General features: G+C 51.1%; 1 protein-coding gene across 4 annotated transcripts in view; it reads left to right on the top strand.

The window, feature by feature from the left end:
• The window catches only part of PIAS2 (protein inhibitor of activated STAT 2), an 87,720-nt gene that overhangs the window by 40,120 nt on the left and 23,028 nt on the right, over positions 1-24,572 (top strand). For all 4 annotated transcript variants that reach the window (XM_088476508.1, XM_088476511.1, XM_088476509.1 and 1 more), the window contains exons 4-10: positions 627-677; positions 779-869; positions 10,644-10,778; positions 12,403-12,508; positions 12,756-12,829; positions 20,543-20,703; positions 22,781-22,914. In XM_088476508.1, coding sequence (XP_088332634.1) covers positions 627-677; positions 779-869; positions 10,644-10,778; positions 12,403-12,508; positions 12,756-12,829; positions 20,543-20,703; positions 22,781-22,914 — 752 coding nt within the window. The remainder of the gene's footprint in view (positions 1-626; positions 678-778; positions 870-10,643; positions 10,779-12,402; positions 12,509-12,755; positions 12,830-20,542; positions 20,704-22,780; positions 22,915-24,572) is intronic.

Below are 24,572 nucleotides of genomic sequence, written 5' to 3'. Positions count from 1 at the left end.
GCATCCGTGCACGGAGAGAACTTACAAACTCCACATAGGTAGGTCCTTGGTGGCAATGGAACCCAGGACATCATGCAATGAGGCAGTAATGCAATTCACTACACCAACTGTGCTTTTCAGCTATTTTAACAATTTTAAAGTTAAATGTCTTTTTGCTTCTTTGCTGTCTGTGGGCAACATGACCACAACGGAACAGGCAATATGCTTACTGTACATCCACACATACCCAACCACATGATGCAGCCAGGGAACTAGTGACCTCACTGAAGCTGGGTACATACTTGGCGATTTATCAGCTGTTTATTCGAGTGTGTCTGCATGTGTACCCCCCGCTAAACTAGGCGGGCCAATGCAAATGCCCGCCCAGTTGCAATATCAGGGAATACACATCCAGCCGCCGATCAGTAAGTCTGTATAGCTTACCCGATCGGCCACTTTGTCATCGGATCCATCGACACAGTGTGTACCCAGATCAAGATCACATTCTGAACGCAGAGTCCCTTAAATGATTGACAGGCTGCATTCTCAGAATGCTGGGACAGCTCAGAACACGCCTGCCTCCTGTGTGTATGAGAATCGCGGGTTATATCTGTAATATCAGCAGCCATTCTCATTTATATCCACAGGGATTATATGCCTGGAGGGAGAAGAGATTATTCAGTGCAAGTCCAGCTGAGGTACAGTCACTTCCGTTCATCTACTTCCAGACCCTTTGTATTGTGTACTTGCTTGGATTGTTTCAGTGATCTCTGTACTGTGTTTGCTCTTCTGGATGCAGGTTGTGTCTAGCAGAGACTAGCTGTCCTCAGGAGGATAACTATCCCAACAGCCTGTGCATTAAAGTCAATGGCAAACTCTTTCCTCTGCCGGTGAGTTATTAAAAATGGGTTTTGAAATGAGCATTTATCCAATTAACGTTATACAATAGTTTCCAAAGGAGGATTACAGATCATGGGATCCATCCAATTGTCTGCGATCAGTACCCGCAGCCCCAAGGCCACGAGGGGTGCGAGGTGCAGTGCTTTTGCCGGGGTTTTAACGCCGTGGCAACGGTACATTGCACCCTTCGCAAACAATTTAATTGACCCCCATGTTTTATTTTGAAAGTGTGCGTGGGAGAGGGGGGAGCAGGAGGGGGTCTTGTAGGGCAGCAAAATAAATAGAATGTTTTTAAATGTATGATTTCTTCAAGCAGCAAGCCCTCACCAAGGTCAACAAGATCTGACAATAGACTATAATTTTGATATTCCCTTTGCCTAATGTAATTTGGATATAAATGTGATAGCATTATTTTGTGTGACTTTTATCTGCAAAACGGCTCCAGAATTCTCCGGTCACTAGATTGCTGTTACCTTTGTCTCTGTCCCACAATCCCCTCTCCTCATGCCTCATGACCCCCTCACAATACATGTGCGTGGCAGTGAGATGTAACATTACAGCATGGGGGGGGAGACAGATGAGGGAAGATCAGAGAGATTACAGAAGGGTATCTGTATAAGGTGACCTACGACTATCCTGGGGATGCAGTATAAATGAGAATATGATCTATATATTAATACTGGGGATTATTGGGAGGTATATTGGGAGCCGTTCTATGGGGAACTTTTCAAAAGCAAAATGATGCTTCTGTTTCTTTCAAACACACTGGGGTAGATTTAATGGTCCACTGTAAAACATTTGTTTACCACGGCTTGAATTAATGCGCCTATCGGGTGGTAATTACACTTAGCGAGGCTATGGGCATTCCCACTTACCACACAATTTAATTGTAAATAGTCTCCACACTGTAATTTCCTATGACAGCCGCATTAATAGGGGAATTCAATATGGGTGTGAAAACTCAGTTTTTGCATTAATATCGCACCTATGACGTCATTATCGCAGGTTTTAGTTTTACACTGTATTCAATTTCAAAGACATTTCGCAGGTTCGAAAAGTCTTTGAAAAAAAACGGGGATAACTTTTTACCACTGAATAGGTGGCGAAAAAAGTGCAGAATTGGGGTTTAGGGGTGCAGGCTTAAAAAAAATAGCCTGCACCCCTGGGAATGACATTTTAAAAATAACTGTGTCAAAAAAAAAAAAATAGGGACACCCCAAAAAATTAATTTAAAAATTGGGGTAAAAAAAAAAAGGAAAAAATTGTTTAAAACTAGGGAAATAGGTTCAGGGCTATTCTGCAAGTATGCGGCAGGTGTTTTCTAGAATAGGCTATTAGCGGCAGGTGCATAGTTGCAGAATTTAAAAAAACTTACTTTAGGGACATAAAAATATGCTTGTACCCATTTTCATGTACCCCAAATTTGATGGGACCACTTAAAAAAACGAAAAAAATAACCGAAGTGCTCTTCTGCATCACTTCTTCAATGTCAGGAAAAAACACCTGCTGCGGCTATTTAAATCCCCGACTTTAATTTACAGGCTAAAACGGGGGTATACATAGTGATCCCCCATGTTTTTACAACTTTAGGGGGATCCTACAATTTTTTTAAGGAAAATTTCGTAACTTTCCGCAAATCCCACTTCGCAGGCTCCTGGTTTCGTTAGTTACATATTGAATACGGGGATAAGCGGGCGCGCGCCTGATACTTTTTCCCAGGTAAAATCTCCGATATGAAACGTAAACTTCGACAGCGAAGTTTACGTTTCATATTGAATTCCCCTCAATGTGTGGGGAAAAGTGGGAAAATCAGTCTGTACCCCGAAAAAAGTGCAAACTAACATTGGATAACAGTATAGATGTATATTATAGGCCAAAATCAAAGTAATTAGGGCTCTTAAAAGGGGTCAAACGACAGATTTTTTTGTAATAAAAGTGAGATTTCAGCAAATGAAATACTCTAAATGATGTTGTGCATAAACATGCATGTAAATTGATTTTTGTGTTATTTTAAGCCACTTTTAAAAATGTGTTTAAAACACACTTGTAACACCCACCTGCAAGCCTAAAAACACCTGTCCCATCCTTAAAGCGACTCCATATACCTGTCCCATCCATACAAGCACCCCCATATACCTGTCCCATCCGTACAGCACCCCCATTTACCTGTCCCATCCATACACCCCATATACCTGTACCGTCCATACAGCACCTCCATATACCTGTCCCATCCATACAGCAACTCCATATACCTGTCCCATCCATACAGCACCCCATATACCTGTCCCATCCATACAGCACCCCATATACCTGTCCCATCCATACAGCAACTCCATATACCTGTCCCATTCATACAGCAACTCCATATACCTGTCCCATCCATACAACACCCCATATGCCTGTCCCATCCATACAACACCCCATATGCCTGTCCCGTCCATACAGCAACTCCATATACCTGTCCCGTCCATACAGCACCTCCATATACCTGTCCCGTCCGTATAGCACCCCATATACCTGTCCCGTCCGTATAGCACCCCCATATACCTGTCCCGTCCATACAGCACCCCCATATACCTGTCCCATCCATACAGCACCCCATTTCTACTTCAGGGTCCATAGGGGGTCCACAGGTTTGACCTTGGGGTATAGCTGGATCTGGATCCATGGGCACCACGCAGTTAAAGCTTTGCTGCTCCCAGGATGCACTTGGGTCCGTCCTCTATACCCCGCCCCCGAGCCACAGCACCTCAGTTTTAGTTGGTGTCCGGCCGGAGTCGGGTCACCCTGGGTAAGCAGCCCCATAGCTTTATTTTTTATTATTTTTAAAGAAGATTTTTTCTTTTTACTATCTTCAGAGCGGCAGAATCAGACTGTCCATCTGGACGTCCACGCTGCCGCTCCAACAGCCCCGCTGGCGCTGCGACGCCAGTACTGATCTGGGGATCACAGCGGGATCCCGGAGTCAGTACTAGCGCGGCTCCAGGACCTCCCACTGACTGCTGCCGGATTCTACGGGGCCAGGTAAGCCGCGTGCAGCGCTTTGCGCTGCGCGCGGGGATGAAATGCAGTCTTTAGCCGCCGGTCTCTGGGGACAGACCGGCAGCGCTAGTAGCGGCGGCGGGCTCCCCCCTGCTAAGGAATACCCCGCGTGACCGCTGGACCACCAGGGAACAATTGCTGGAAGGGACCAGCGTCCCTGGGGTTAATCACTAGCCAGGAGAGGCAGCCTTCCCTGGTTTAGCGGCTCCTCCCCTCAGCCCAGCGCGCCTTCTCTCATGCGTGCTGGCGTCGCTGGGCTGTTATCTCTCGGCCACTCCTCCTCAGAGCTCTCCGGCGGCCATTTTCTCAGTGGCAGCAACGCAGAACTCCCAGGCGGTATCAAGTGGACTGGTCCCCCTGCGTACCTCTCCCCCTGCAAAGGACAGTGTTCGCAGCGCTATAGCCCTCCCAGACACTGAATCTGGGAGGTTGATTGTAGCGAAAGGTGCAGTGAGTATAACTTCCTGCATGGTATGTGACTATTGCTAGTGCTGCTTTCTGTGCTTATTTATTCTTACTGTCAGCTTATACCTATCCCTTTCCTTCTCCTACGGCCCGCAGGTGCGTGGGGGAGGGGTGTTCTCTCTGTGTACCTCACTTATATAGATCTACGTATTTGTGAGGTCCGTCACATACAGTGGTGTGCTACACAGTACCATATTGTGGGCTGTTTGTGTTGCATACGTGGGAGTGCGTGGGTGTTTTACACCTCACCTCTTTTCGGTGATACACTTTTATTGCAAAAGTTATTGTGTCATGTCTGATGAGGAGAATGAGCGCTCCGTGGCTCCAGTGTTGTTTTCCTGCCGGCGCTGTTCGGCAGGGGTTGATGGGGCGGATTTGTCTCAGGACAGTCTGCGCGGGCGGTGCCAGCTGGTACCTGGTCCCTCTAAACCCCCGGTGGCGCAGGATCCTCCTTGGCCGATGTTTACACAAGTGCTGGCGTCGATCGCGGACCGGGTTGTGGTCCCTTCTAGGGCGTTGCCCCAGCCTACCATATTCCGTTCCCCGGGGGTTACGTATCTGGTGCAGTCTCCTCCCGGGTCTCAGACTGTGGGTCCTTATGCGGGATTGCCTGTATATGTGCAGTCTCCCACGGTGACGCAGCAGTCAATGGTACCCTTTCAGGGGTATCCTCAGACGGTACCCCCTCCCTGGGTGGATGTCCTCTCCAGCTCTGTTCAGAGCCCTGGCGGCCTCGTCATCGGCTTTTCAGTCAATGTTGCACAGTGATTTGCCCCCAAAGGCGTCCAAGCGACCCGTTCCGGCTTCACTGGCGGCGCAGTTCACGGACACGGATGTGTCTTCGGATGACGGAGAGATCCATGAGGACTCGGATGCCGGGGCCCTGGAGGTGGAGGCTAAGTCCTCCATTAATGTGCCAGCATTAGTTAGGGCGGTGCGGGCCATCCTTCATATAGAGGAGGATGCGCCGGCTCCCAGGTTTAAAAAGGCCAAAGTAGCTTCGACTGTTTTTCCCCTGTCCGACCAGTTGACGGATCATATGGCGGGGGCCTGGCAGTTGCCCAGCAAGAGATTCCAACCGCAGATACGGTTGGCTTCCAACTATCCTTTTCCTGAGGCTCATTGCAGGAAATGGGAAACTCCGCCTGCGGTGGATTCCCATGTCACCCGCTTAATTAAAAGCGCTACGTTGCCTTTACCGTCTATCTCCTCCCTGAAAGATCCTACGGACAGGAAAGTGGAGACTTGTTTAAAGTCTATCTACTCTCTTTCTGGGGCTGTAGCCCGTCCGTCCATGGCCATCTCTTGGGTGGCTAAGGCCATCGAGAGCTGGGCCAACGCTTTGGAGGATACCTTTCCGGATGATGCTCTGGAGTTCCAGAGAGCGTTGATAGGACAAATGAGGGATGCGGCTTCCTACATTGGGGAAGCATCGTTGGATGCAAGCTTGCTGACCTCTAGGGTGTCGGCTGCAGCTGTGTCGGCGCGTCGGTCCTTGTGGCTGCGGTCTTGGAGAGCTGACGCAGACTCTAAAAAGGGCCTGGAGGCCTTACCTTTTAATGGAGAGTTGCTTTTTGGTCCAGACTTCCACAAAATAGTGGATACTCTGGCTAACTCTAAATCAGCCTTCCTCCCTTCGGCTTCTGCACCTACCAAAGTACGGAGCTCTGCCTTTCGGTCCTTTCGGGTTCAGGGCAAGGCAAAAAGTCAGTCCTTCCCGAGGCAGTCGGCGACCAAGGCAGCTTCTAAGCCCAAGAGGCAGGCCTGGAGTGCCAGACGCCCTTCTTCCAAGCAGGAAGATAAACCTTCTGCCTGATGGGACGGGCCTCCCTCTGGGGGACCCCAGAGTGGGAGGCCGACTTCTTCAATTTGCCCAGTGCTGGCACAATAACACCACGGATGCCTGGGTTTCGAGAAGTGGTCTCCCAGGGGTACGCCCTGTCTTTTCGGCACAGACCGCCCCACCAGTTTTTCTGCACGAGTCCTTCTCAGGACAAGACCAAGGCTTTACAGATTCCGGTAGCTATAGAGTCCTTGCTGAAAGCAGGGGTCATTGTTCCCTTTCCTCAATCACAACGAGGGACGGGGTACTATTCTAATCTGTTTCTGATGCAGAAACCCAATGGTTCTCATCGCCCTATCCTCAATTTGAAGTCTCTGAACAAATTCCTCAGAGTTCCCAAATTCAGGATGGAAACGTTACGTTCCATCATTCTGGTGATGGAACCTGGGGATTACATGGTGTCCCTGGATATCCAGGACGCCTACCTCCATGTTCCGATAGCACCTCCGCACCAGCGGTATCTGAGGTTCGCTATCCTTCAGCATCATTATCAGTTCTGGGCGCTACCCTTTGACCTCTCCACGGCACCGAGGGTATTCACAAAGGTTATGGCAGTCATGGCCGCACATCTTCGGAACCAGAATGTACGGCTGCTGCCGTATCTGGATGACCTCCTGTTGCTGGCGAGCTCCCCGGAGGTACTGCTTCAACATCTCCACCTGACGATCGCTTGCCTGCAAGCGCACGGGTGGTTGGTAAATTGGAGAAAGTCCTCCCTGATTCCATCACAGCGGATGGTTCATTTGGGAGCCCTGCTGGATTCTCATCAGCAAAAGATCTTCCTGACTCCGGAGAAGGTCTCCTCCCTACAGCTGCGGATACGTAGTTGCCGCCTGTCGGTCCATTCGGCTATGAGAGTTCTGGGGTCCATGGTGTCGACATTCGACATGGTGGAATTTGCCCAGTTCCATTCCCGGCCCCTGCAGGGGCTGATTCTATCGGAATGGAACGGGTTAACTCACCGGATCCGCTCTCAGATGCTGGTGTTGTCCCCGGAGGTTCGACAGTCTTTGGCTTGGTGGCTTCAGACAGCTCATCTGGTCGAGGGGCGCCCCTTTTGGATCCCGGACTGGGTCCTGCTCACGACGGATGCCAGTCTCCGGGTTGGGGGGCAGTGACCGGCTCATTGTCGCTTCAGGGTCGTTGGTCTGCGGAAGAAGCTCTTCTCCCCATCAACATCCTGGATCTGCGGGCAGTATACAGGGCCCTGCAGTCGCCCGGCCCCGCTCTTCACGGAAGGGCGGTTCAGGTGCAGTCCGACAACGCCACCGCGGTGGCATATATCAACCACCAAGGAGGAACTCACAGTCGGGCAGCGATGTTGGAGGTGTCTCGCATGCTTGCTTGGGCGGAGTGCCACATTCTAGCGATCTCGGCGGTCTTCATCCCCGGAGTCCTCAATTGGGAGGCGGACTTCCTCAGCCGTCACGACGTGCATCCCGGGGAATGGTCGCTTCACCCAGAGGTGTTTCAGCTGGCGTATCGTTTTCCTCCGATATCCCTACTGCGGAAATTCAAGCAGGACGGCGGCACACTCGTGCTGGTGGCTCCGGCGTGGCCCAGACGTCCTTGGTACTCCGATCTGAGGAGCCTCTCCATCGACACTCCGTACCTCCTTCCTCAGTGTCGGGACCTGTTGTCTCAATGGCCCTGCCTTTACCCGGATCTGGGTCTGCTGTCTTTGACGGCGTGGCTCTTGAGACAGCCGTCTTGAGGTCTTGGGGTTTCTCCAGTTCGGTTATTGGTACCATGCTCAGGGCACGCAAGCCTGCTTCCGCACGGATTTACCACAGGGTGTGACGCACTTACTTTCAGTGGTGTGAGTCCAGAAGCTATGATCCTCAGGTGTTCCGAGTTTCTAGAATCTTGGAATTTCTTCAATCAGGTTTGGACCTCGGCTTACGCCTTTCCTCTCTGAAGGTTCATGTGTCCGCTTTGTCCGTGTGGTTCCAACGACGGATTGCTACACTGCCAGATGTTCACACCTTTTTCCAAGCTGTTCTCAGGATCCAGCCTCCCTTCGTGGCTCCTTGGGACTTGGTGGTGGTGCTACGGGTCTCTTCAGGGTCCTCCTTTTGAGCCTCTTGAGTCAGTGGAACTCAAGTGGCTGACGTTTAACACCGTTTTTCTTCTGGCAATTGCTTCTGCCAGGAGGGTGTCAGAATTGGGGGCGCTTTCCTGTCGCCCTCCTTTTCTGATTTTTCACCAGGACAGAGCGGTGCTCCGCATCCGTCCTGAGTTTTTGCCTAAAGTGGTCTTAAAGTTCCACATCAATCAGGAACTTGTTGTGCCAGCTTTTCAGTCACCTGATCTTTCAGCTGGTGAACCTTCCTTAGATGTAGTCCGGGCGCTTAGAATCTATGTGGACCGGACTGCTTCGGTTAGGAAGTCTGATTCATTGTTTGTCCTCTTTGGTTTTCACAGGAGGGGTTGGCCTGCCAACAAACAAACGTTAGCCCGTTGGCTTTGTTCCGTTATTTGTGAGGCTTATGCACAGGAGGGTTTACCTGTGCCAGCCTCTGTTAAGGCTCATTCCACTCGTTCTGTGGGTCCCTCTTGGGCTGCTAGACGTGACGCCTCTGCTGTTCAGCTGTGTAAGGCGTCCACTTGGTCTTCAATTCAGACGTTTTTGAGGTTTTATGCGTTTGACACCTTCGCCTCTCAGGATGCATCCTTTGGGCTCCGGGTTCTCCTTTCAGCACAGGGGCGTCCCCGCCTTTAGTTAAACTGTTTTGGGACATCCCCAAGGTCAACCCTGTCAACCCCCTATGGACCCTGAAGTAGAAAACAAGAGATATGGTAAGAACTTACCTTTGTTATCTCTGTTTCTACGAAGTCCATAGGGTCCACAGGGCGCCCGCCCTGACGCACCTGGCTTCATATGGGCTGTGTGGCTGGTCATCGGTTTTCTGTCTCCCATTTCTGTGAGTATGGTTTCTTGTGTGTTCCAGTCTTCCTTCTCTCTGTTTAGTCTCCTCCTCCGGCCTTGGCTGCTTACCAACTGAGGTGCTGTGGCTCGGGGGTGGGGTATAGAGGAGGACGGACCCAAGTGCACCCTGGGAGCAGCAAAGCTTTAACTGCGTGGTGCCCGTGGATCCAGATCCAGCTATACCCCAAGGTCAACCCTGTGGACCCTATGGACTTCGTAGAAACAGAGATAACAAAGGTAAGTTCTTACCATATCTCTGGTTATACCTGTCCCATCCGTACAGCACCTCCATATACCTGTCCCATCCGTACAGCACCCCCATATACCTGTCCCATCCGTACAGCACCCCCATATACCTGTCCTATCCATACAGCACCTCCGTCGTGCGCATGCTCGAGACCCGTATAGCGACGGCCAAGCCGTCGTTATGGGTCTCGCACTAAAGGGGGCGTGCTGTCGATGGTGAGTGAGAGCACGCCCCCTTTGGTGGGCGTGCCGGGGACGTTGCTGCCCAGACGGAGGCGTTCCCATGGGAACACCTACCGTCTGGGTCCGGCCCCACTGACATCACTAGTGATGTCAGTGGGAGTGATTTTGGCTCTGATAGAGCCAAAATCACTCCAGGGCTTGCGGCAACGAGACCCTACTGCAAGGGTCTTGTCGCAAGCCGCGATGGTCTTGACCATCGCGACAATCATCATGGAAGCTCGCATAAGCTGTGGGTGGTAACCCACAGCTATGCGAGTGTGCAGGAGGATGCACAAAAAAAAACAAAAGCGCCCTGATTCAGAGCGGGCGCTCGTTCAGAGTGTCCGGCTCTGAATCATCCCCTAAGTCCCAGCATTATTTTTACCTTCAAATGGGGATTTTCCCAAACTTTTCACCTGCTCAGGGGCTGTGTAAAACAAGCTGTGTTAAATCATATGGAAGATTTGCGCCACCAATTGAATAGCAAAACACTTGCGAACAACCGCGTTAAGTTGCATTTAGCCGTGTTAATCCATGACATATGATAGAGATGGAGCTATTGGGTACCAGAACAAATGTAAGACTGTTAAGGCCAGTACACACTAGACAATATCTAGTGTGTAACGACCTCGTTAGCGACAGGACCCGGCGGGGTGCCAGCATCGGCAGTGACTGAGTGACGGCAGGGGCCATGCTGCAGTCGGCAGCAAGGCCCCTACTAACTATAGCGCCCGTCAGATCTGCATGCGTGGGAGCGCACATCGTCTGCGACATAGCGGGTACACACTAGACGATGTGCACGATATGTCGCTGCGATCCGCCGGATTTGATGACCTATCGTCCACATGCATATGTGTTATTCTTTGTTCACATTACCCTTCACAGTTAGAAATTAGCATACATTGGTTATAAAGTGATATAGAGTTAATATAAATATACTAGAGATGGAAAAACTATTGATTAATGTTTGTGTTCTTTACCTGCCCACTGTATAACGCGAGTACTGTTTCCCCGTAGGGATGTGTCCCACCTCCAAAAAATGGTGTCGAACAAAAGCGACCAGGCCGTCCATTGAACATTACATCTCTAGTTCGACTAACTTCTGCCGTTCCCAACCAAGTCTCTATCTCCTGGACCTCGGAACTCGGAAAGGTGGGTGAGTTCCTAGAATCATTAGGTACTGACTGGTACAGCTCCTAGCAACATTCCCTTCTATCCCTATACTACAAAACCCATCTCTACCTACTGACTGATGATCAGTTGTGTACAGCTCCACGCATCACTCCCTTCCATCCCTATACAAAACCCAGCTCTACCTACTGACTAGTGATCAGTTGTGTACAGCTCCACGCATCACTCCCTTCCATCTCTACACAAAACCCAGCTCTACCTACTGACTGGTGATCAATTGTGTACAGCTCCTAGCATCACTCCATTCTATCCCTATACAAAACCCAGCTCTACCTACTGACTAGTGGTCAGTTGTGTACAGCTCCACGCATACCTACACAAAACTGAGCTCAACCTACTGACTAGTGATCAGTTGTGTACAGCTCTACGCATCACTCCCTCCCATCCCTACACAAAACCCAGCTCTATGTACTGACTAGTGATCAGTTGTGTACAGCTCCACGCATCACTCCCTTCCATCCCTACACAAAACCCAGCTCTACCTACTGACTGGTGATCAGTTGTGTACAGCTCCTAGCATCACTCCCTTCTATCCCTATACAAAATTCAGCTCTACCTACTGACTAGTGATCAGTTGTGTACAGCTCCACGCATCACTCCCTTCCATCCCTATACAAAACCCAGCTCTACCTACTGACTAGTGATCAGTTGTGTACAGCTCCACGCATCACTCCCTTCCATCCCTACACAAAACCCAGCTCTACCTACTGACTGGTGATCAATTGTGTACAGCTCCTAGCATCACTCCCTTCTATCCCTATACAAAACCCAGCTCTACCTACTGACTAGTGATCAGTTGTGTACAGCTCTACGCATCACTCCCTTCCATCCCTACACAAAACTGAGCTCTACCGACTGACTAGTGATCAGTTGTGTACAGCTCTATGCATCACTCCCTCCCATCCCTACACAAAACCCAGCTCTATCTACTGACTAGTGATCAGTTGTGTACAGCTCCACGCATCACTCCCTTCCATCCCTACACAAAACCCAGCTCTAGCTACTGACTAGTGGTCAGTTGTGTACAGCTCCACTCATCCCTCCCTTCCATCCCTACACAAATCCCAGCTCTACCTACTGACTAGTGATCAGTTGTGTACAACTCCACGCATCACTCCCTTCCATCCCTACACAAATCCCAGCTCTACCTACTGACTAGTGATCAGTTGTGTACAACTGTACGCATCACTCCCTTCCATCCCTACACAAAACCCAGCTCTACCTACTGACTGGTGATCAGTTGTGTACAGCTCCTAGCAAAACTCCCTTCTATCCCTATACAAAACCCAGCTCTACCTACTGACTAGTGGTCAGTTGTGTACAGCTCCACGCATCACTCCCTCCCATCCCTACACAAAACTGAGCTCTACCTACTGAATAGTGATCAGTTGTGTACAGCTCTACGCATCACTCCCTTCCATCCCTACACAAAACCCAGCTCTACCTACTGACTAGTGATCAGTTGTGTACAGCTCCACGCATCACTCCCTTCCATCCCTACACCTAACACAGCTCTCTCTTACATCCCTTGCCTCAGGTCAGCATCCCATAGAAACATCTGCCTTCTTATTCCCCCCCCGTGCAGAATTATTCCATGTCCGTGTACCTGGTCCGGCAGCTGACGTCGGCAGTGTTATTACAGAAGCTAAAGATGAAAGGCATCCGGAATCCAGACCATTCCCGTGCACTGAGTGAGTCTATGAAGTATTATAGCTAGTGTTGGCGTATCCTTTCCAGCCAGCATTACTCGTGCTGGTATTACATGATGGCAACATGCCACGTTACATTAATGTTAATGTCCAAAGGGAACTTATCAGCATACAAGGGATAATATTCATTCAGGTTATTATAGTAACGGCAGCGTGATACATTGTTGCCTGCATTTGGAGTATGGCACATAAGCCGTACAGTGAATATGTGTCAATTGTTTTTTCTCAGTAAAGGAGAAGCTGACGGCTGATCCGGACAGTGAGATCGCCACGACCAGCTTGCGAGTCTCGTTGATGTGCCCTGTAAGTACAGCTTTGTAGTAAGTACATTTAACTTTTTTTTTTTCTTGTTTGCAACCTTTGCTACTAAGAACAGTCTCTTGTGAGATGTCTGTATCTCTTAGGACAGGAATGTGGGGCTGATTCAGCTTAGGATTCCGTCCTTGCTAATATACTAACGCAGCAGACGGCATCGCACTCCCTGCATGCGTTACTTATCCGAGCATTAAAACGCAATTGATTAATGTTTCTAATACATATCAAGATTATTATTTTTTGTCTACTTCAGGGTCCATAGGGGGTCCACAGGGTTGACCTTGGGGTTATAGCTGGAACAGGATCCATGGGCACCACACAGTTAAGCTTTTAGCTCCCAGGATGCACTTGGGTCCTCCTCTATACCCCGCCCCCGAGCCACAGGCACCCCAGTGTAAGCTGGTGCCCGGCCGGAGTCGGTCACCGCGCAGGGGGGCTGCAGGAGCAGCCCCCAAAAGCTTTTATTTTAAGTTAAATTTTATTTATTTTTAATCTATTTTTACTACAGACGGCAGCGAAGGGCTGTCTGTACAGACGCCCACGCTGCCGCTCTGATCCCCGACTGGCGCCGCGACGCCAGTACTGATCTGGGGATCGCGGCGGGAGGGCAGAGTCCGTACTAGCCGGACTCTGTCTACCTCCCAGGACTGCTGCCGGAGTCGCCGGGGATTCAGGTAAGCCGCGCGTCGCTGGCTAGCGGCGGCGCGCGGAATGCCTTAAATGCAGTCCTTTAGCCTCCGGTCCGGGGGACAGACCGGAGGCTGCTGGCAGTGGCGGCGGGCCCCCCCCATAACCCGTGGGACCACTAGACCACCAGGGATAACCGGCAAGCGGGAAGCCAGCATCCCTGGGGTTAATGGCCAGCCAGGGGAGGAAGCCTTCCCTGTCAGCGGCTCCTCCCCTCAGCTCAGCGCGCCTTTCAGCACGCAGTCTGGCGTCGCTGAGCTGCAGATTCCTCGGCCACTCCTCCTCTGAGGTCTCCAGCGGCCATTTTCCCAGTGGCAGCGCAGATCTCAGGGAGCACGCGGACCGGTCCCCCTGTGTACCTCTCCCCTGATTAAGGACAGCGTACACAGCACTATAGCCCTCCCAGACACTGAATCTGGGCAGGTTGATTGTAGTGTAAAGGTGCAGTGAGTATATCTTCCTGCATGGTATGTGACTTTTTGCTAGTGCTGCCTGTCTGTGCTTATTTTCCGCTTACTGTCAGCTTATACCTATCCCTTTACTTCTCCTACAAGCCCTGCAGGTGTGTGGGGGAGGGGCGTTTCTACTGACCTCACTTATATAGATCACGTATTTGTGAGGTCCGTCACATACAGTTGTGTGCTACTCAGTGCCATATTGTGGGCTGTTGTTCAGCACACCGGTGAGTGCGTTTTACTTCTACCCTGGTGCCAGATATATAATATATTCTGTCATGTCAGACGAGGAGGTTGAGCGCTCAGTGGCTCCGGTGTTGGCCTCCTGCGGACGCTGTTCTGCAGGAGTAGATAGGGAGGATTTGTCACAGGATGGCCTGTGTAGTCGATGCCAGGTGGCTCCTGGCCCATCCAGACCTTCTCTGGCGCAGGAACCACCGTGGGCGATGTTTTCTCAAGTGCTGGTGTCTATTGCGGACCGTCTGTCGGTCCCGACTGCTCTCCCTACTAGGGCGGTGCCCCAGCCGACCATCCCCCATTCCCCGGGTGTCCCGCAGTTATTGCGGAGTCCTCCTGGGTCTCAATCAGTTGGTCCCTTTGGGGGGTTGCCTATGTATATACAGGCTTCCCCTGTGCCGCAGCAGCCTGTGGTACCTTTTCAGGCCCCTATGGCGACGCCTCCACCATGGGTGGATGTGCTCTCCAACTCCGTGCAAAATTTGGCGGCCGCTTCCTCGGCTTTTCAGTCAATGTTGCAGACTGACATGCCTTCTAGGATTTCTAAACGCCCACTCATGGCACGGGCTGCTCAGGTATCGGACTCAGAGGGTTCCTCAGATGATGGGGAGGTCCCTGATGACACTGACTCGGACGCCTCGGTCCAGGAAATGGATACCAAGTCGTCCATTAATGTGCGAGCACTAGTTAGGGCGGTGCGAGCTATTCTTCTTATAGAGGATGAGGCACCGGTTCCTAGGTCGAAGTTTCCTAGTTTCAAAAAAACTAAGGTGGCTTCTGCGGTGTTTCCCCTGTCTGATCAGTTGACGGATCATATGGCGGTAGCTTGGCAGGCGCCCAGTAAGAGATTCCTTCCTCAGAAGCGGTTGGCTTCTAATTACCCCTTCCCTGAGGCACATTGTAAAAAATGGGAAACTCCACCGGCGGTGGATTCCCATGTCACCCGTTTAACTCGGGGCGCCACCTTACCATTACCGTCGATATCCTCGCTGAAGGATCCCACGGACAGGAAAGTTGAGACTTGCTTAAAGTCTATTTACTCCCTCTCCGGGGCGGTGGCCCGACCGTCCATGGCCATTTCCTGGGTGGCCAAGGCCATTGAGGGGTGGGCCAATGCATTGGAAGATACCTTCCCGGACGACGCTCCGGATGTCCAGCGGGCGTTGTTGGGACAAATGAGGGACGCCGCTTCTTACATTGGAGAAGCTTCTTTAGATGCTAGTCTGCTGACCTCGCGGGTATCGGCTGCAGCGGTGTCTGCCCGCCGATCCTTATGGTTGCGGTCCTGGAGAGCGGACTCTGATTCAAAGAAAGGTCTGGAGGCCTTACCTTTCAATGGGGAATTACTATTTGGTCCGGACTTGGACAAAATAGTGGACACCCTGGCTAAATCCAAGTCGGCCTTCCTCCCTTCGGCGGCACTGCCTGCTAAGGTTCGGAGTTCGGCTTTTCGTTCCTTTCGGGTTCAGGGTAAGGCGAAAGGTCAGTCCTTCCCGAGACAGTCTGCGAGTAAGACGGCCTCTAAACCCAAGAAGCAAGCCTGGAGTGCTCGGCGCCCTTCTTCCAAGCAGGAAGATAAACCTGCGGCCTGATGGGACGGGCCTCCCTCTGGGGGACCTCAGAGTGGGAGGCCGACTTCTTCTATTTGCCCAGTGCTGGCACAATACCACCACGGATGCCTGGGTTCGAGAAGTGGTCTCCCAGGGGTACGCCCTGTCTTTTCGGCACAGACCACCCCACCAGTTTTTCTGCACAAGTCCTTCTCAGGACAAGACCAAGGCGTTACAGGTTCAGGAGGCTATAGAGTCCTTGCTGAAAGCAGGGGTCATTGTTCCCGTTCCTCTATCACAACGAGGGACGGGGTATTATTCGTCTCTGTTTCTGGTGCAGAAACCCAATGGTTCTCATCGCCCTATCCTCAACTTGAAGTCTCTGAACAAATTCCTCAGAGTTCCCAAGTTCAGGATGGAAACGTTACGTTCCATCATTCTGGCGATGGAACCGGGGGATTACATGGTGTCCCTGGACATCCAGGACGCCTACCTCCATGTTCCGATAGCATCTTCACACCAGCGGTATCTGAGGTTCGCTATCCTTCAACACCACTATCAGTTCCGGGCGCTACCCTTTGGTCTCTCCACGGCACCGAGGGTGTTCACGTAGATTATGGCGGTCATGGCCGCACATCTTCGGAACCAGAATGTACGGCTGCTGCCGTACCTGGACGACCTCCTGTTGCTGGCGAGCTCCCCGGAGGTACTGCTTCAACATCTCCACCTGACGATCGCTTGCCTGCAAGCACACGGGTGGTTGATAAATTGGAAAAAGTCCTCCCTGATTCCATCACAGCGGATGGTTCATTTGGGAGCCCTGCTGGATTCGCGTCAGCAAAGTATCTTCCTGACTCCGGAGAAGGTCGCCTCACTACAGCTGCGGATACGCAGTTGCCTGAGCCGTTGCCGCCTGTCGGTCCATTCGGCTATGAGAGTTCTGGGGTCCATGGTGTCGACATTCGACATGGTGGAATTTGCCCAGTTCCATTCCCGGCCCCTGCAGGGGCTGATTCTATCAGAATGGAACGGGTTACCTCACCGGATCCGCTCTCAGGTGCTGGTGTTGTCTCCGGACGTTCGGCTATCTTTGGCTTGGTGGCTTCAGACAGCTCATCTGGTCGAGGGGCGCCCATTTTGGGTCCCGGACTGGGTCCTGCTCACGACGGATGCCAGTCTCCGGGGTTGGGGGGCAGTGACCGGCTCTTTGTCGCTTCAGGGTCGTTGGTCAGCGGAAGAAGCACTTCTCCCCATCAACATCCTGGAACTGCGGGCAGTATACAAGGCCCTGCAGTCGTCCGGCCCCGCTCTTCACGGAAGGGCGGTACAGGTGCAGTCCGACAACGCCACCACGGTGGCGTATATCAATCACCAAGGCGGAACTCGCAGTCAGGCAGCGATGTCGGAGGTGTCTCGTATCCTGTCTTGGGCGGAGGGTCACATTCCAGTGATCTCGGCGGTCTTCATCCCCGGAGTCCTCAATTGGGAGGCGGACTTCCTCAGCCGTCACGACGTGCATCCCGGGGAATGGTCGCTTCACCCAGAGGTGTTTCAGCTACTCGTGGACAGGTGGGGACTGCCGGAGCTGGACTTGATGGCCTCCCGTCACAATCACAAGTTGCCCGTTTACGGGTCAAGGACAAGAGACGCAGGTGCAAGTCTGGTGGACGCGCTGTCGCTGACATGGACGTTTCACCTGGCGTATCTGTTTCCTCCGATATTCCTGCTTCCTCGGGTTCTGCGGAAATTCAAGCAGGACGGCGGCATGCTCGTGCTGGTAGCTCCGGCCTGGCCCAGACGTCCTTGGTACTCCGATCTGAGGAGCCTCTCCATCGACGTTCCGTACCTTCTTCCTCAACGTCGGGACCTGTTGTCTCAGGGGCCCTGCCTTTACCCGGATCTGGGTCGGCTGTCTTTGACGGCGTGGCTCTTGAGACAGCCGTCTTGAGGTCTCGGGGCTTCTCCAGTTCGGTTATTGGTACGATGCTCAGGGCACGCAAGCCTGCTTCAGCACGGATTTATCACAGAGTGTGGCACACTTACTTTCAGTGGTGTGAGTCCAGACTTTATGATCCTCAGGTGTTCCGAGTTTCTAGGATCTTGGAATTTCTTCAGTCAGGATTGGATCTCGGCTTACGCCTTGCATCTCTGAAGGTTCATGTGTCCGCCTTGTCCGTGTGGTTTCAACGGCGGATTGCAATACTACCAGACGTTCACACCTTTTTCCAAGGTGTTATCAGGATCCAGCCTCCCTTTGTGCCTCCGGTGGCTCCTTGGGACTTGGCGGTGGTGCTACGGGTCCTGCAGGGTCCTCCGTTTGAGCCTCTTGAGGCGGTGGAGCTCAAGTGGCTGACATTTAAGACGGTTTTTCTCCTGGCAATTGCTTCGGCCAGGAGGGTGTCTGAATTGGGGGCGCTTTCCTGTCGCCCTCCTTTCCTAATTTTTCACCAGGACAGAGCGGTGCTCCGCACTCGTCCTGAGTTTTTGCCCAAAGTGGTCTCGAAGTTCCATATTAATCAGGAACTTGTTGTGCCAGCTTTTCAGTCCCCTGATCTTTCAGCTGGTGAGACTTCCTTAGATGTGGTCCGGGCGCTTAGAATTTATGTAGACCGGACGGCTTCGGTTAGGAAGTCTGATTCCTTGTTTATCCTCTTTGGTTTTCACAAGAGGGGTTGGCCTGCCAACAAACAAACGTTAGCCCGTTGGCTTCGTTCCGTTATTTGTGAGGCTTATGCACAGGAGGGCTTACCTGTGCCAGCCTCTGTTAAGGCTCATTCCACTCGTTCTGTGGGTCCCTCTTGGGCTGCTAGACGTGGCGCTTCTGCTGTTCAGCTGTGTAGGGCGGCCACTTGGTCTTCAATTCAAACGTTTTTGAGGTTCTATGCGTTTGACACCTTTGCCTCTCAGGATGCATCCTTTGGGCGCCGGGTACTCCTTTCAGCACAGGAGCGTCCCCGCCCTTAGTTGTACTGCTTTGGGACATCCCCAAGGTCAACCCTGTGGACCCCCTATGGACCCTGAAGTAGAAAACAAGAGATATGGTAAGAACTTACCTTTGTTATCTCTGTTTCTACGAAGTCCATAGGGTCCACAGGGCGCCCGCCCTGACGCACCTGGCTTCAAATGGGCTGTGTGGCTGGTCACCGGTTTTCCGTCTCCTATTGCTGTGAGTATGGTTTCTTGTGTGTTCCAGTCTTCCTTCTCTCTGTTCCATATTCTCCTCCGGCCTAGGCTGCTTACCAACTGGGGTGCCTGTGGCTCGGGGGCGGGGTATAGAGGAGGACCCAAGTGCATCCTGGGAGCTAAAAGCTTAACTGTGTGGTGCCCATGGATCCTGTTCCAGCTATAACCCCAAGGTCAACCCTGTGGACCCTATGGACTTCGTAGAAACAGAGATAACAAAGGTAAGTTCTTACCATATCTCTTGTTTTTTATTTAAACATTAATACAAAAAACTGGTTTAAACCAGTTTTTTGGTTTTTTGTTTTTTTTAAACTTTTTTTTTTTTTCCAACCCTAGTCAGCATGTTAAATGTTAGCATTATGAACTTGTCGACATTTGTAGATGCTGTCATTTGCTTGTAGACCTAATGTCCATGTCGACATTGAATGTCGACTTTTCATACCACACCCGTAACCATATGTAGCTGATTGTGGAGCTGCTACGCGATGCACTCTAACCTTGCACACTCTAACCTTGCACACTCTAACCTTGCACACTCTAATTATTCTCTAGAAACCAATGAGACATTTACTTGCCTCATCTTACCTGCACTAAAAAGTAAATAATTTGTATTGGTAGATTGCCCTGTGTGTGTCCTATGGTTAGAATACACACTGGGCTTCCCTTTATGTGCTTTGAAAGAAATATATAATTTGATCTTTTAATAAAATTTCAAGGAATGACTCCAAAGAGAAGTTGGGTGACCGATGCTTAAACACAAAGCCATGGCAGTAATCCTTTTTTCCCCTGATGCTAGTATTCTGCTTTCAGTATTCCAGGTACAGGTTGAGTCTCCCATATCCAAAATGCTTGGGACCAGGGGTATTTTGGATATCGGAATATTCCGTAGTTTGGAATATTTGCATACTATAATGAATTATCTTGAGTATGGGACCCAAATCTAAACACAGAATGCATTTATGTTCTATATACACCTTATACACACAGCCTGCAGGTCTTTTTATACAATATTTTTAATCATTTTGAGCATCAAAAAAAGTTTGTGTACATACATGAAACTTATTTGTTTCATATACACATTATACACACAGCCTAAAGGTTATTGTATACTGTATTTTAATGATTTTGTGCTTTAAAAAAAGTTTGTGTACATTGAACCATCAGAAAGCAAAGCTTTCACTTTCTCAGTCATACTAAAAATATTCCGTAATTCGGAATATTCCGTATTTTGGAATATTTGGATATGGGATACTCAACCTGTATAGGGACGATGGAGGACAAATTTCCAGCACATTTTTGGTGTTAATAGGACAGATTGATCAAGGCCACATGCTAACATGAGCTTTAGTAGTGATAGTGGGGCAGCTAACATATTTAAGTTTGTGATATTTGTTTTAACCTACTATAATAAGGTAACTCCGTGCTACTGCAAATACAGGTAGTGCCCGATTAATGGTGAAAGTTACTGTTTCAGAGACTCATTTGTGGGGGGTTTTCTGTGCTAAGATTATTCTGTGCAGTAGACATCAGTCTTATCTTAGTAAGCTCTAGAACCAGATAAGCTTTAAATTGATTATTGCGCTCTTCAGCTTGGAAAAATGAGACTAGCGTTTCCTTGCCGAGCTGCCACCTGCACGCACCTACAGTGCTTCGACGCCATGCTCTACCTGCAAATGAATGAGAAGAAGCCCACCTGGATCTGTCCTGTCTGCGACAAGAAGGCCAGCTACGAAAGCCTAATATTAGATGGGTACGTACAGATTCCTTCACTAAACAGGTCAGTGGTAAGGCTCCCGATTAGCTTACAGCCTCCTTCATTGCACTTATGTTTTGCCTGAACGGCCAGAAAATAGCGATTGACAGTTCTTTCTATGAGCGCTGACAGTGCGGTCTCTCAGTGAGTGCTAACAGTGTCGTCCTTCTTATAGTGTGGTGTCTGTGAGTGTAGACAGTGCCGTCCCCCTGGCGTGCTCTCTGTGAGCGCTGACAGTGCTGTCCTCCTGGTGTTGTCTCTATGCGAGTGCTGACAGTGCTGTCCTCCTGGTGTGGTCTCTCTGTGAGCGCTGCCAGTGCCGTCCTCCTGGTGTGGTCTCTCTGTGAGTGCTGCCCTCCTGGTGTGGTCTCTCTGTGAGCGCTGACAGTGCCGTCCTCCTGGTGTGGTCTCTCTGTGAGTGCCGTCCTCCTAGTGTGGTTTCTCTGTGAGTGCTGCCAGTGCCGTCCTCCTGGTGTGGTCTCTCTGTGAGTGTAGACAGTGCCGTCCTCCTTGTGGTCTCTCTGTGAGTGCGGTCCTCCTGGTGTGGTCTCTTTGTGAGTGCTGCCAGTGCCGTCCTCCTGGTGTGGTCTCTCTGTGAGTGTAGACAGTGCCGTCCTCCTTGTGGTCTCTCTGTGAGTGCGGTCCTCCTGGTGTTGTCTCTATGTGAGTGCTGACAGTGCCGTCCTCCTGGCGTGGTCTCTCTGTGAGTGATGACAGTGCCGTCCTCCTGGCGTGGTCTGTCTGTGAGTGCTGACCGTGCCGTCCTCCTGGCGTGGTCTCTATGCGAGTGCTGACAGTGCCGTCCTCCTGGCGTGGTCTCTATGCGAGTGCTGACAGTGCCGTCCTCCTGGCGTGGTCTCTATGCGAGTGCTGACAGTGCCGTCCTCCTGGCATGGTCTGTCTGTGAGTGCTGACAGTGCCATCCTCCTGTCGATCGCTGTTCTGCGGTGGGTCATCCTCTGTTGGGCAGAGGGCAGTGCTCTACAGGTGGTTGAACCGCTGCTAGTACCCTAGCGCAGACAGTGGACCTGATTCAGACTTGCTCCCTAAGCTGCGGCCGCTCTCGCTGACCGATAATTGCCCGTCTGCGCATGCGTATAATTCGCAGTGTGCGTGTGCAAGCCAGTCTCAGTGATGGGGAATTGTGCGCTCGTAGTACACAGACTTCCCGCTACTCTGAGTGACAGCGCCGTTTGTGAGTGGTAACAGGGGAAGGTGCTAGTGAACGGGGGAATGGTGCTGCGAGCGCAGGCGTGTCTGGCCGTCAGAACGGAGTTTAATGGGTGTGCATAATAAGCAAAGTAGCGTCATTGAACACGTCGCTTGGTTGTTTTTTTGCCTGTACTGCTCGCAGTGCTCGCGGGAGGGTAGAGTCAACCACAAGCGCTGCGATCGCTTCCGATGGTCTTCGATGTACCAATGTTTTAAGACACTTCCTGGAGATGACGTGCGCTAGTGGGCGTCTAAATACACGCTAATGGGCGTCTACATTGACAACGTGATCGCTCGCCAAGACATAGTGGGAGTGCTTATGCCTTGCTGTGCGAGGGGCTGCCTTGACGTCACTTTGCAAAATTAAAATACGCTGGGAGCGAGCGGCCCCAATTAGCGAGCGGGTCTGAATTAGCTCCAGCGTGTGAGATCTATAGTAATAGTGAATATCCATTGTCTTGTTTGTAAAACTTTATTATGTATGACTGACGTTATAGTGAACAGTAATAAGGTTACATGTCCTGTAAATACATTTCAGAATGGAAGACTTACGCAGCAGATGTCTGGACAAGATGTTTGCACTACTGATTTATGTTTCACATTGATACTAGGGTAATAGGTGTATTATTGTGGTTATCCACTCTGCGACAACCCCTTTCCCTTACATATAGATTTAGAGAAGGGCTGTACTGGGGACTTCGGGACTGGCCTAGTCTGTCAGCACAGAGTTGTAGCTCTGCTACATTACCTGGAAAATGAGGGGGTGGGAGGTGGACGGGTTGCTTTCTCCTGTCTTCTAGTCTCCAACCCTAAGGTGTGTAGGATATGTGCACTAATAGATGATATCTGCATAATTACACAGGCTCTTCATGGAGATTCTCAACCAGTGCTCGGACGTAGATGAGATCCAGTTTCAGGAGGATGGGTCCTGGTGTCCTATGAGACCAAAGAACGAGCCAGTGACCTCGCCAAGCTCTCCATATCCACACATTGAAGGTACGTCCATATAGGGGTGCTAAGAAGGACAAGCCTTTCGGATATATATATTCGTATTCTTTGTAGAACACTGGAAATAAAATGGTTTATATTTGTTGTGTATAAGAGGAACACTGACACCTGCTGGTGATTACTGTCAGTGCAGTCATGTGATGACTCCTGCTTCCCAAACTGAAACCAGGAGCTGGTAATTCTCATCAACACTGCATTCTAAAGCACGAGCGTGAGCTATGCATAATATTTATAGGCAGGTAATAGCAAGCTATCTTGACGATAACGGCATAATAAAAACGAAATTTAGTAATCGTTTCTACTTCAGGGTCCATAGGGGGTCCACAGGGTTGACCTTGGGGTATAGCTGGATCTGGATCCACGGGCACCACGCAGTTAAAGCTTTGCTGCTCCCAGGATGCACTTGGGTCCGTCCTCCTCTATACCCCGCCCCGGCCACAGGCACCTCAGTTTTAGTTGGTGCCCGGCCGGAGTCGGGTCACCCTGTCGCAGTGGGGCTGCAGGAGCAGCCCCTAAGCTTTATTTTAAAAGAGAAATTTTTTATTTTTTTCTACTTTTTTTACACTGTTAGAGCGGCAGCATCAGACTGTCCTTTAGGACGTCCACGCTGCCGCTCCTTCTCCCCGCTGGCGCCGCGACGCCAGTACTGCTCTGGGGATCGCGGCGGGACCCCAGAGCCTGTACTAGCCGTGCTCTGGGGACTCCCTTGACTGCTGCCGGACGCGACGGGGATCAGGTAAGCCGCAGGTCGCCGCGTGCGGCGGCCCGCGGATACTTTGTATGCAGTCAGAAGCCTCCGGTCTCTGGGGACAGACCGGAGGCGCTAGCGGCGGCGGCGGGCTCCCCCTCAATTGAGGAATACCCCGCGTGTCCGCTAGACCACCAGGGTATCAGGCTGGTAGCGGGACCGGCAACCCGGGGGTTAATTGCTAGCCAGGGGAGGCAGCCTTCCCTGTCTAGCGGCTCCTCCCCTCAGTTCAGCGTGCCTTTCAACTAGGAGTCTGGCGTCGCTGAGCTGCTCTTATCTCTCGGCCACTCCTCCTCTGAGGTCTCCGGCGGCCATCTTTACTGGCACATCGCAGACTCCCAGGCGGTATCAAGTGGACCGGTCCCCCTGTGTACCTCTCCCCTGCTAAAGGACAGTGTACACAGCGCTATAGCCCTCCCAGACACTGAATCTGGGAGGTTGATTGTAGCGGAAGGTGCAGTGAGTATAACTTTTCTGCATTGTATGTGACTATTGCTAGTGCTGCCTGTCTGTGACTTATTCTCCTTTACTGTCAGCTTATAACTATCCCTTTCCTTCTCCTACGGCCCGGCAGGTGTGTGGGGGAAGGGCGTTTTTCTGAGACCCTCACTTATATAAAACACGTATTTGTGGGGTCAGTCACATACTGTTGTGTGCTACACAGTACCATATCTGGGCTGTTGTGTCGCATACTGGTGAGTGCGCGGGTGTTAAAACCGTAATTCCTCTGGTGATACCTGTTTCTTGTGATTTACAGTATCATGTCTGATGAGGAGACTGAGCGCTCTGTGGCTCCTGTGCTATTTTCCTGCAGACGCTGTGCTGCTGGAGTTGATGGGGAGGACTTATCTCAGGATGGTCTGTGCGGGCGGTGCCAGCTGGTACCGGGCCCCTCCAA

The sequence above is a fragment of the Taudactylus pleione genome, unplaced genomic scaffold, assembly GCF_031769625.1.
Source record: "Taudactylus pleione unplaced genomic scaffold, aTauple2 ptg000189l, whole genome shotgun sequence".
NCBI classification, from domain to species: domain Eukaryota; kingdom Metazoa; phylum Chordata; class Amphibia; order Anura; family Myobatrachidae; genus Taudactylus; species Taudactylus pleione.
This window is presented reverse-complemented; position numbering and strand designations above follow the sequence as displayed.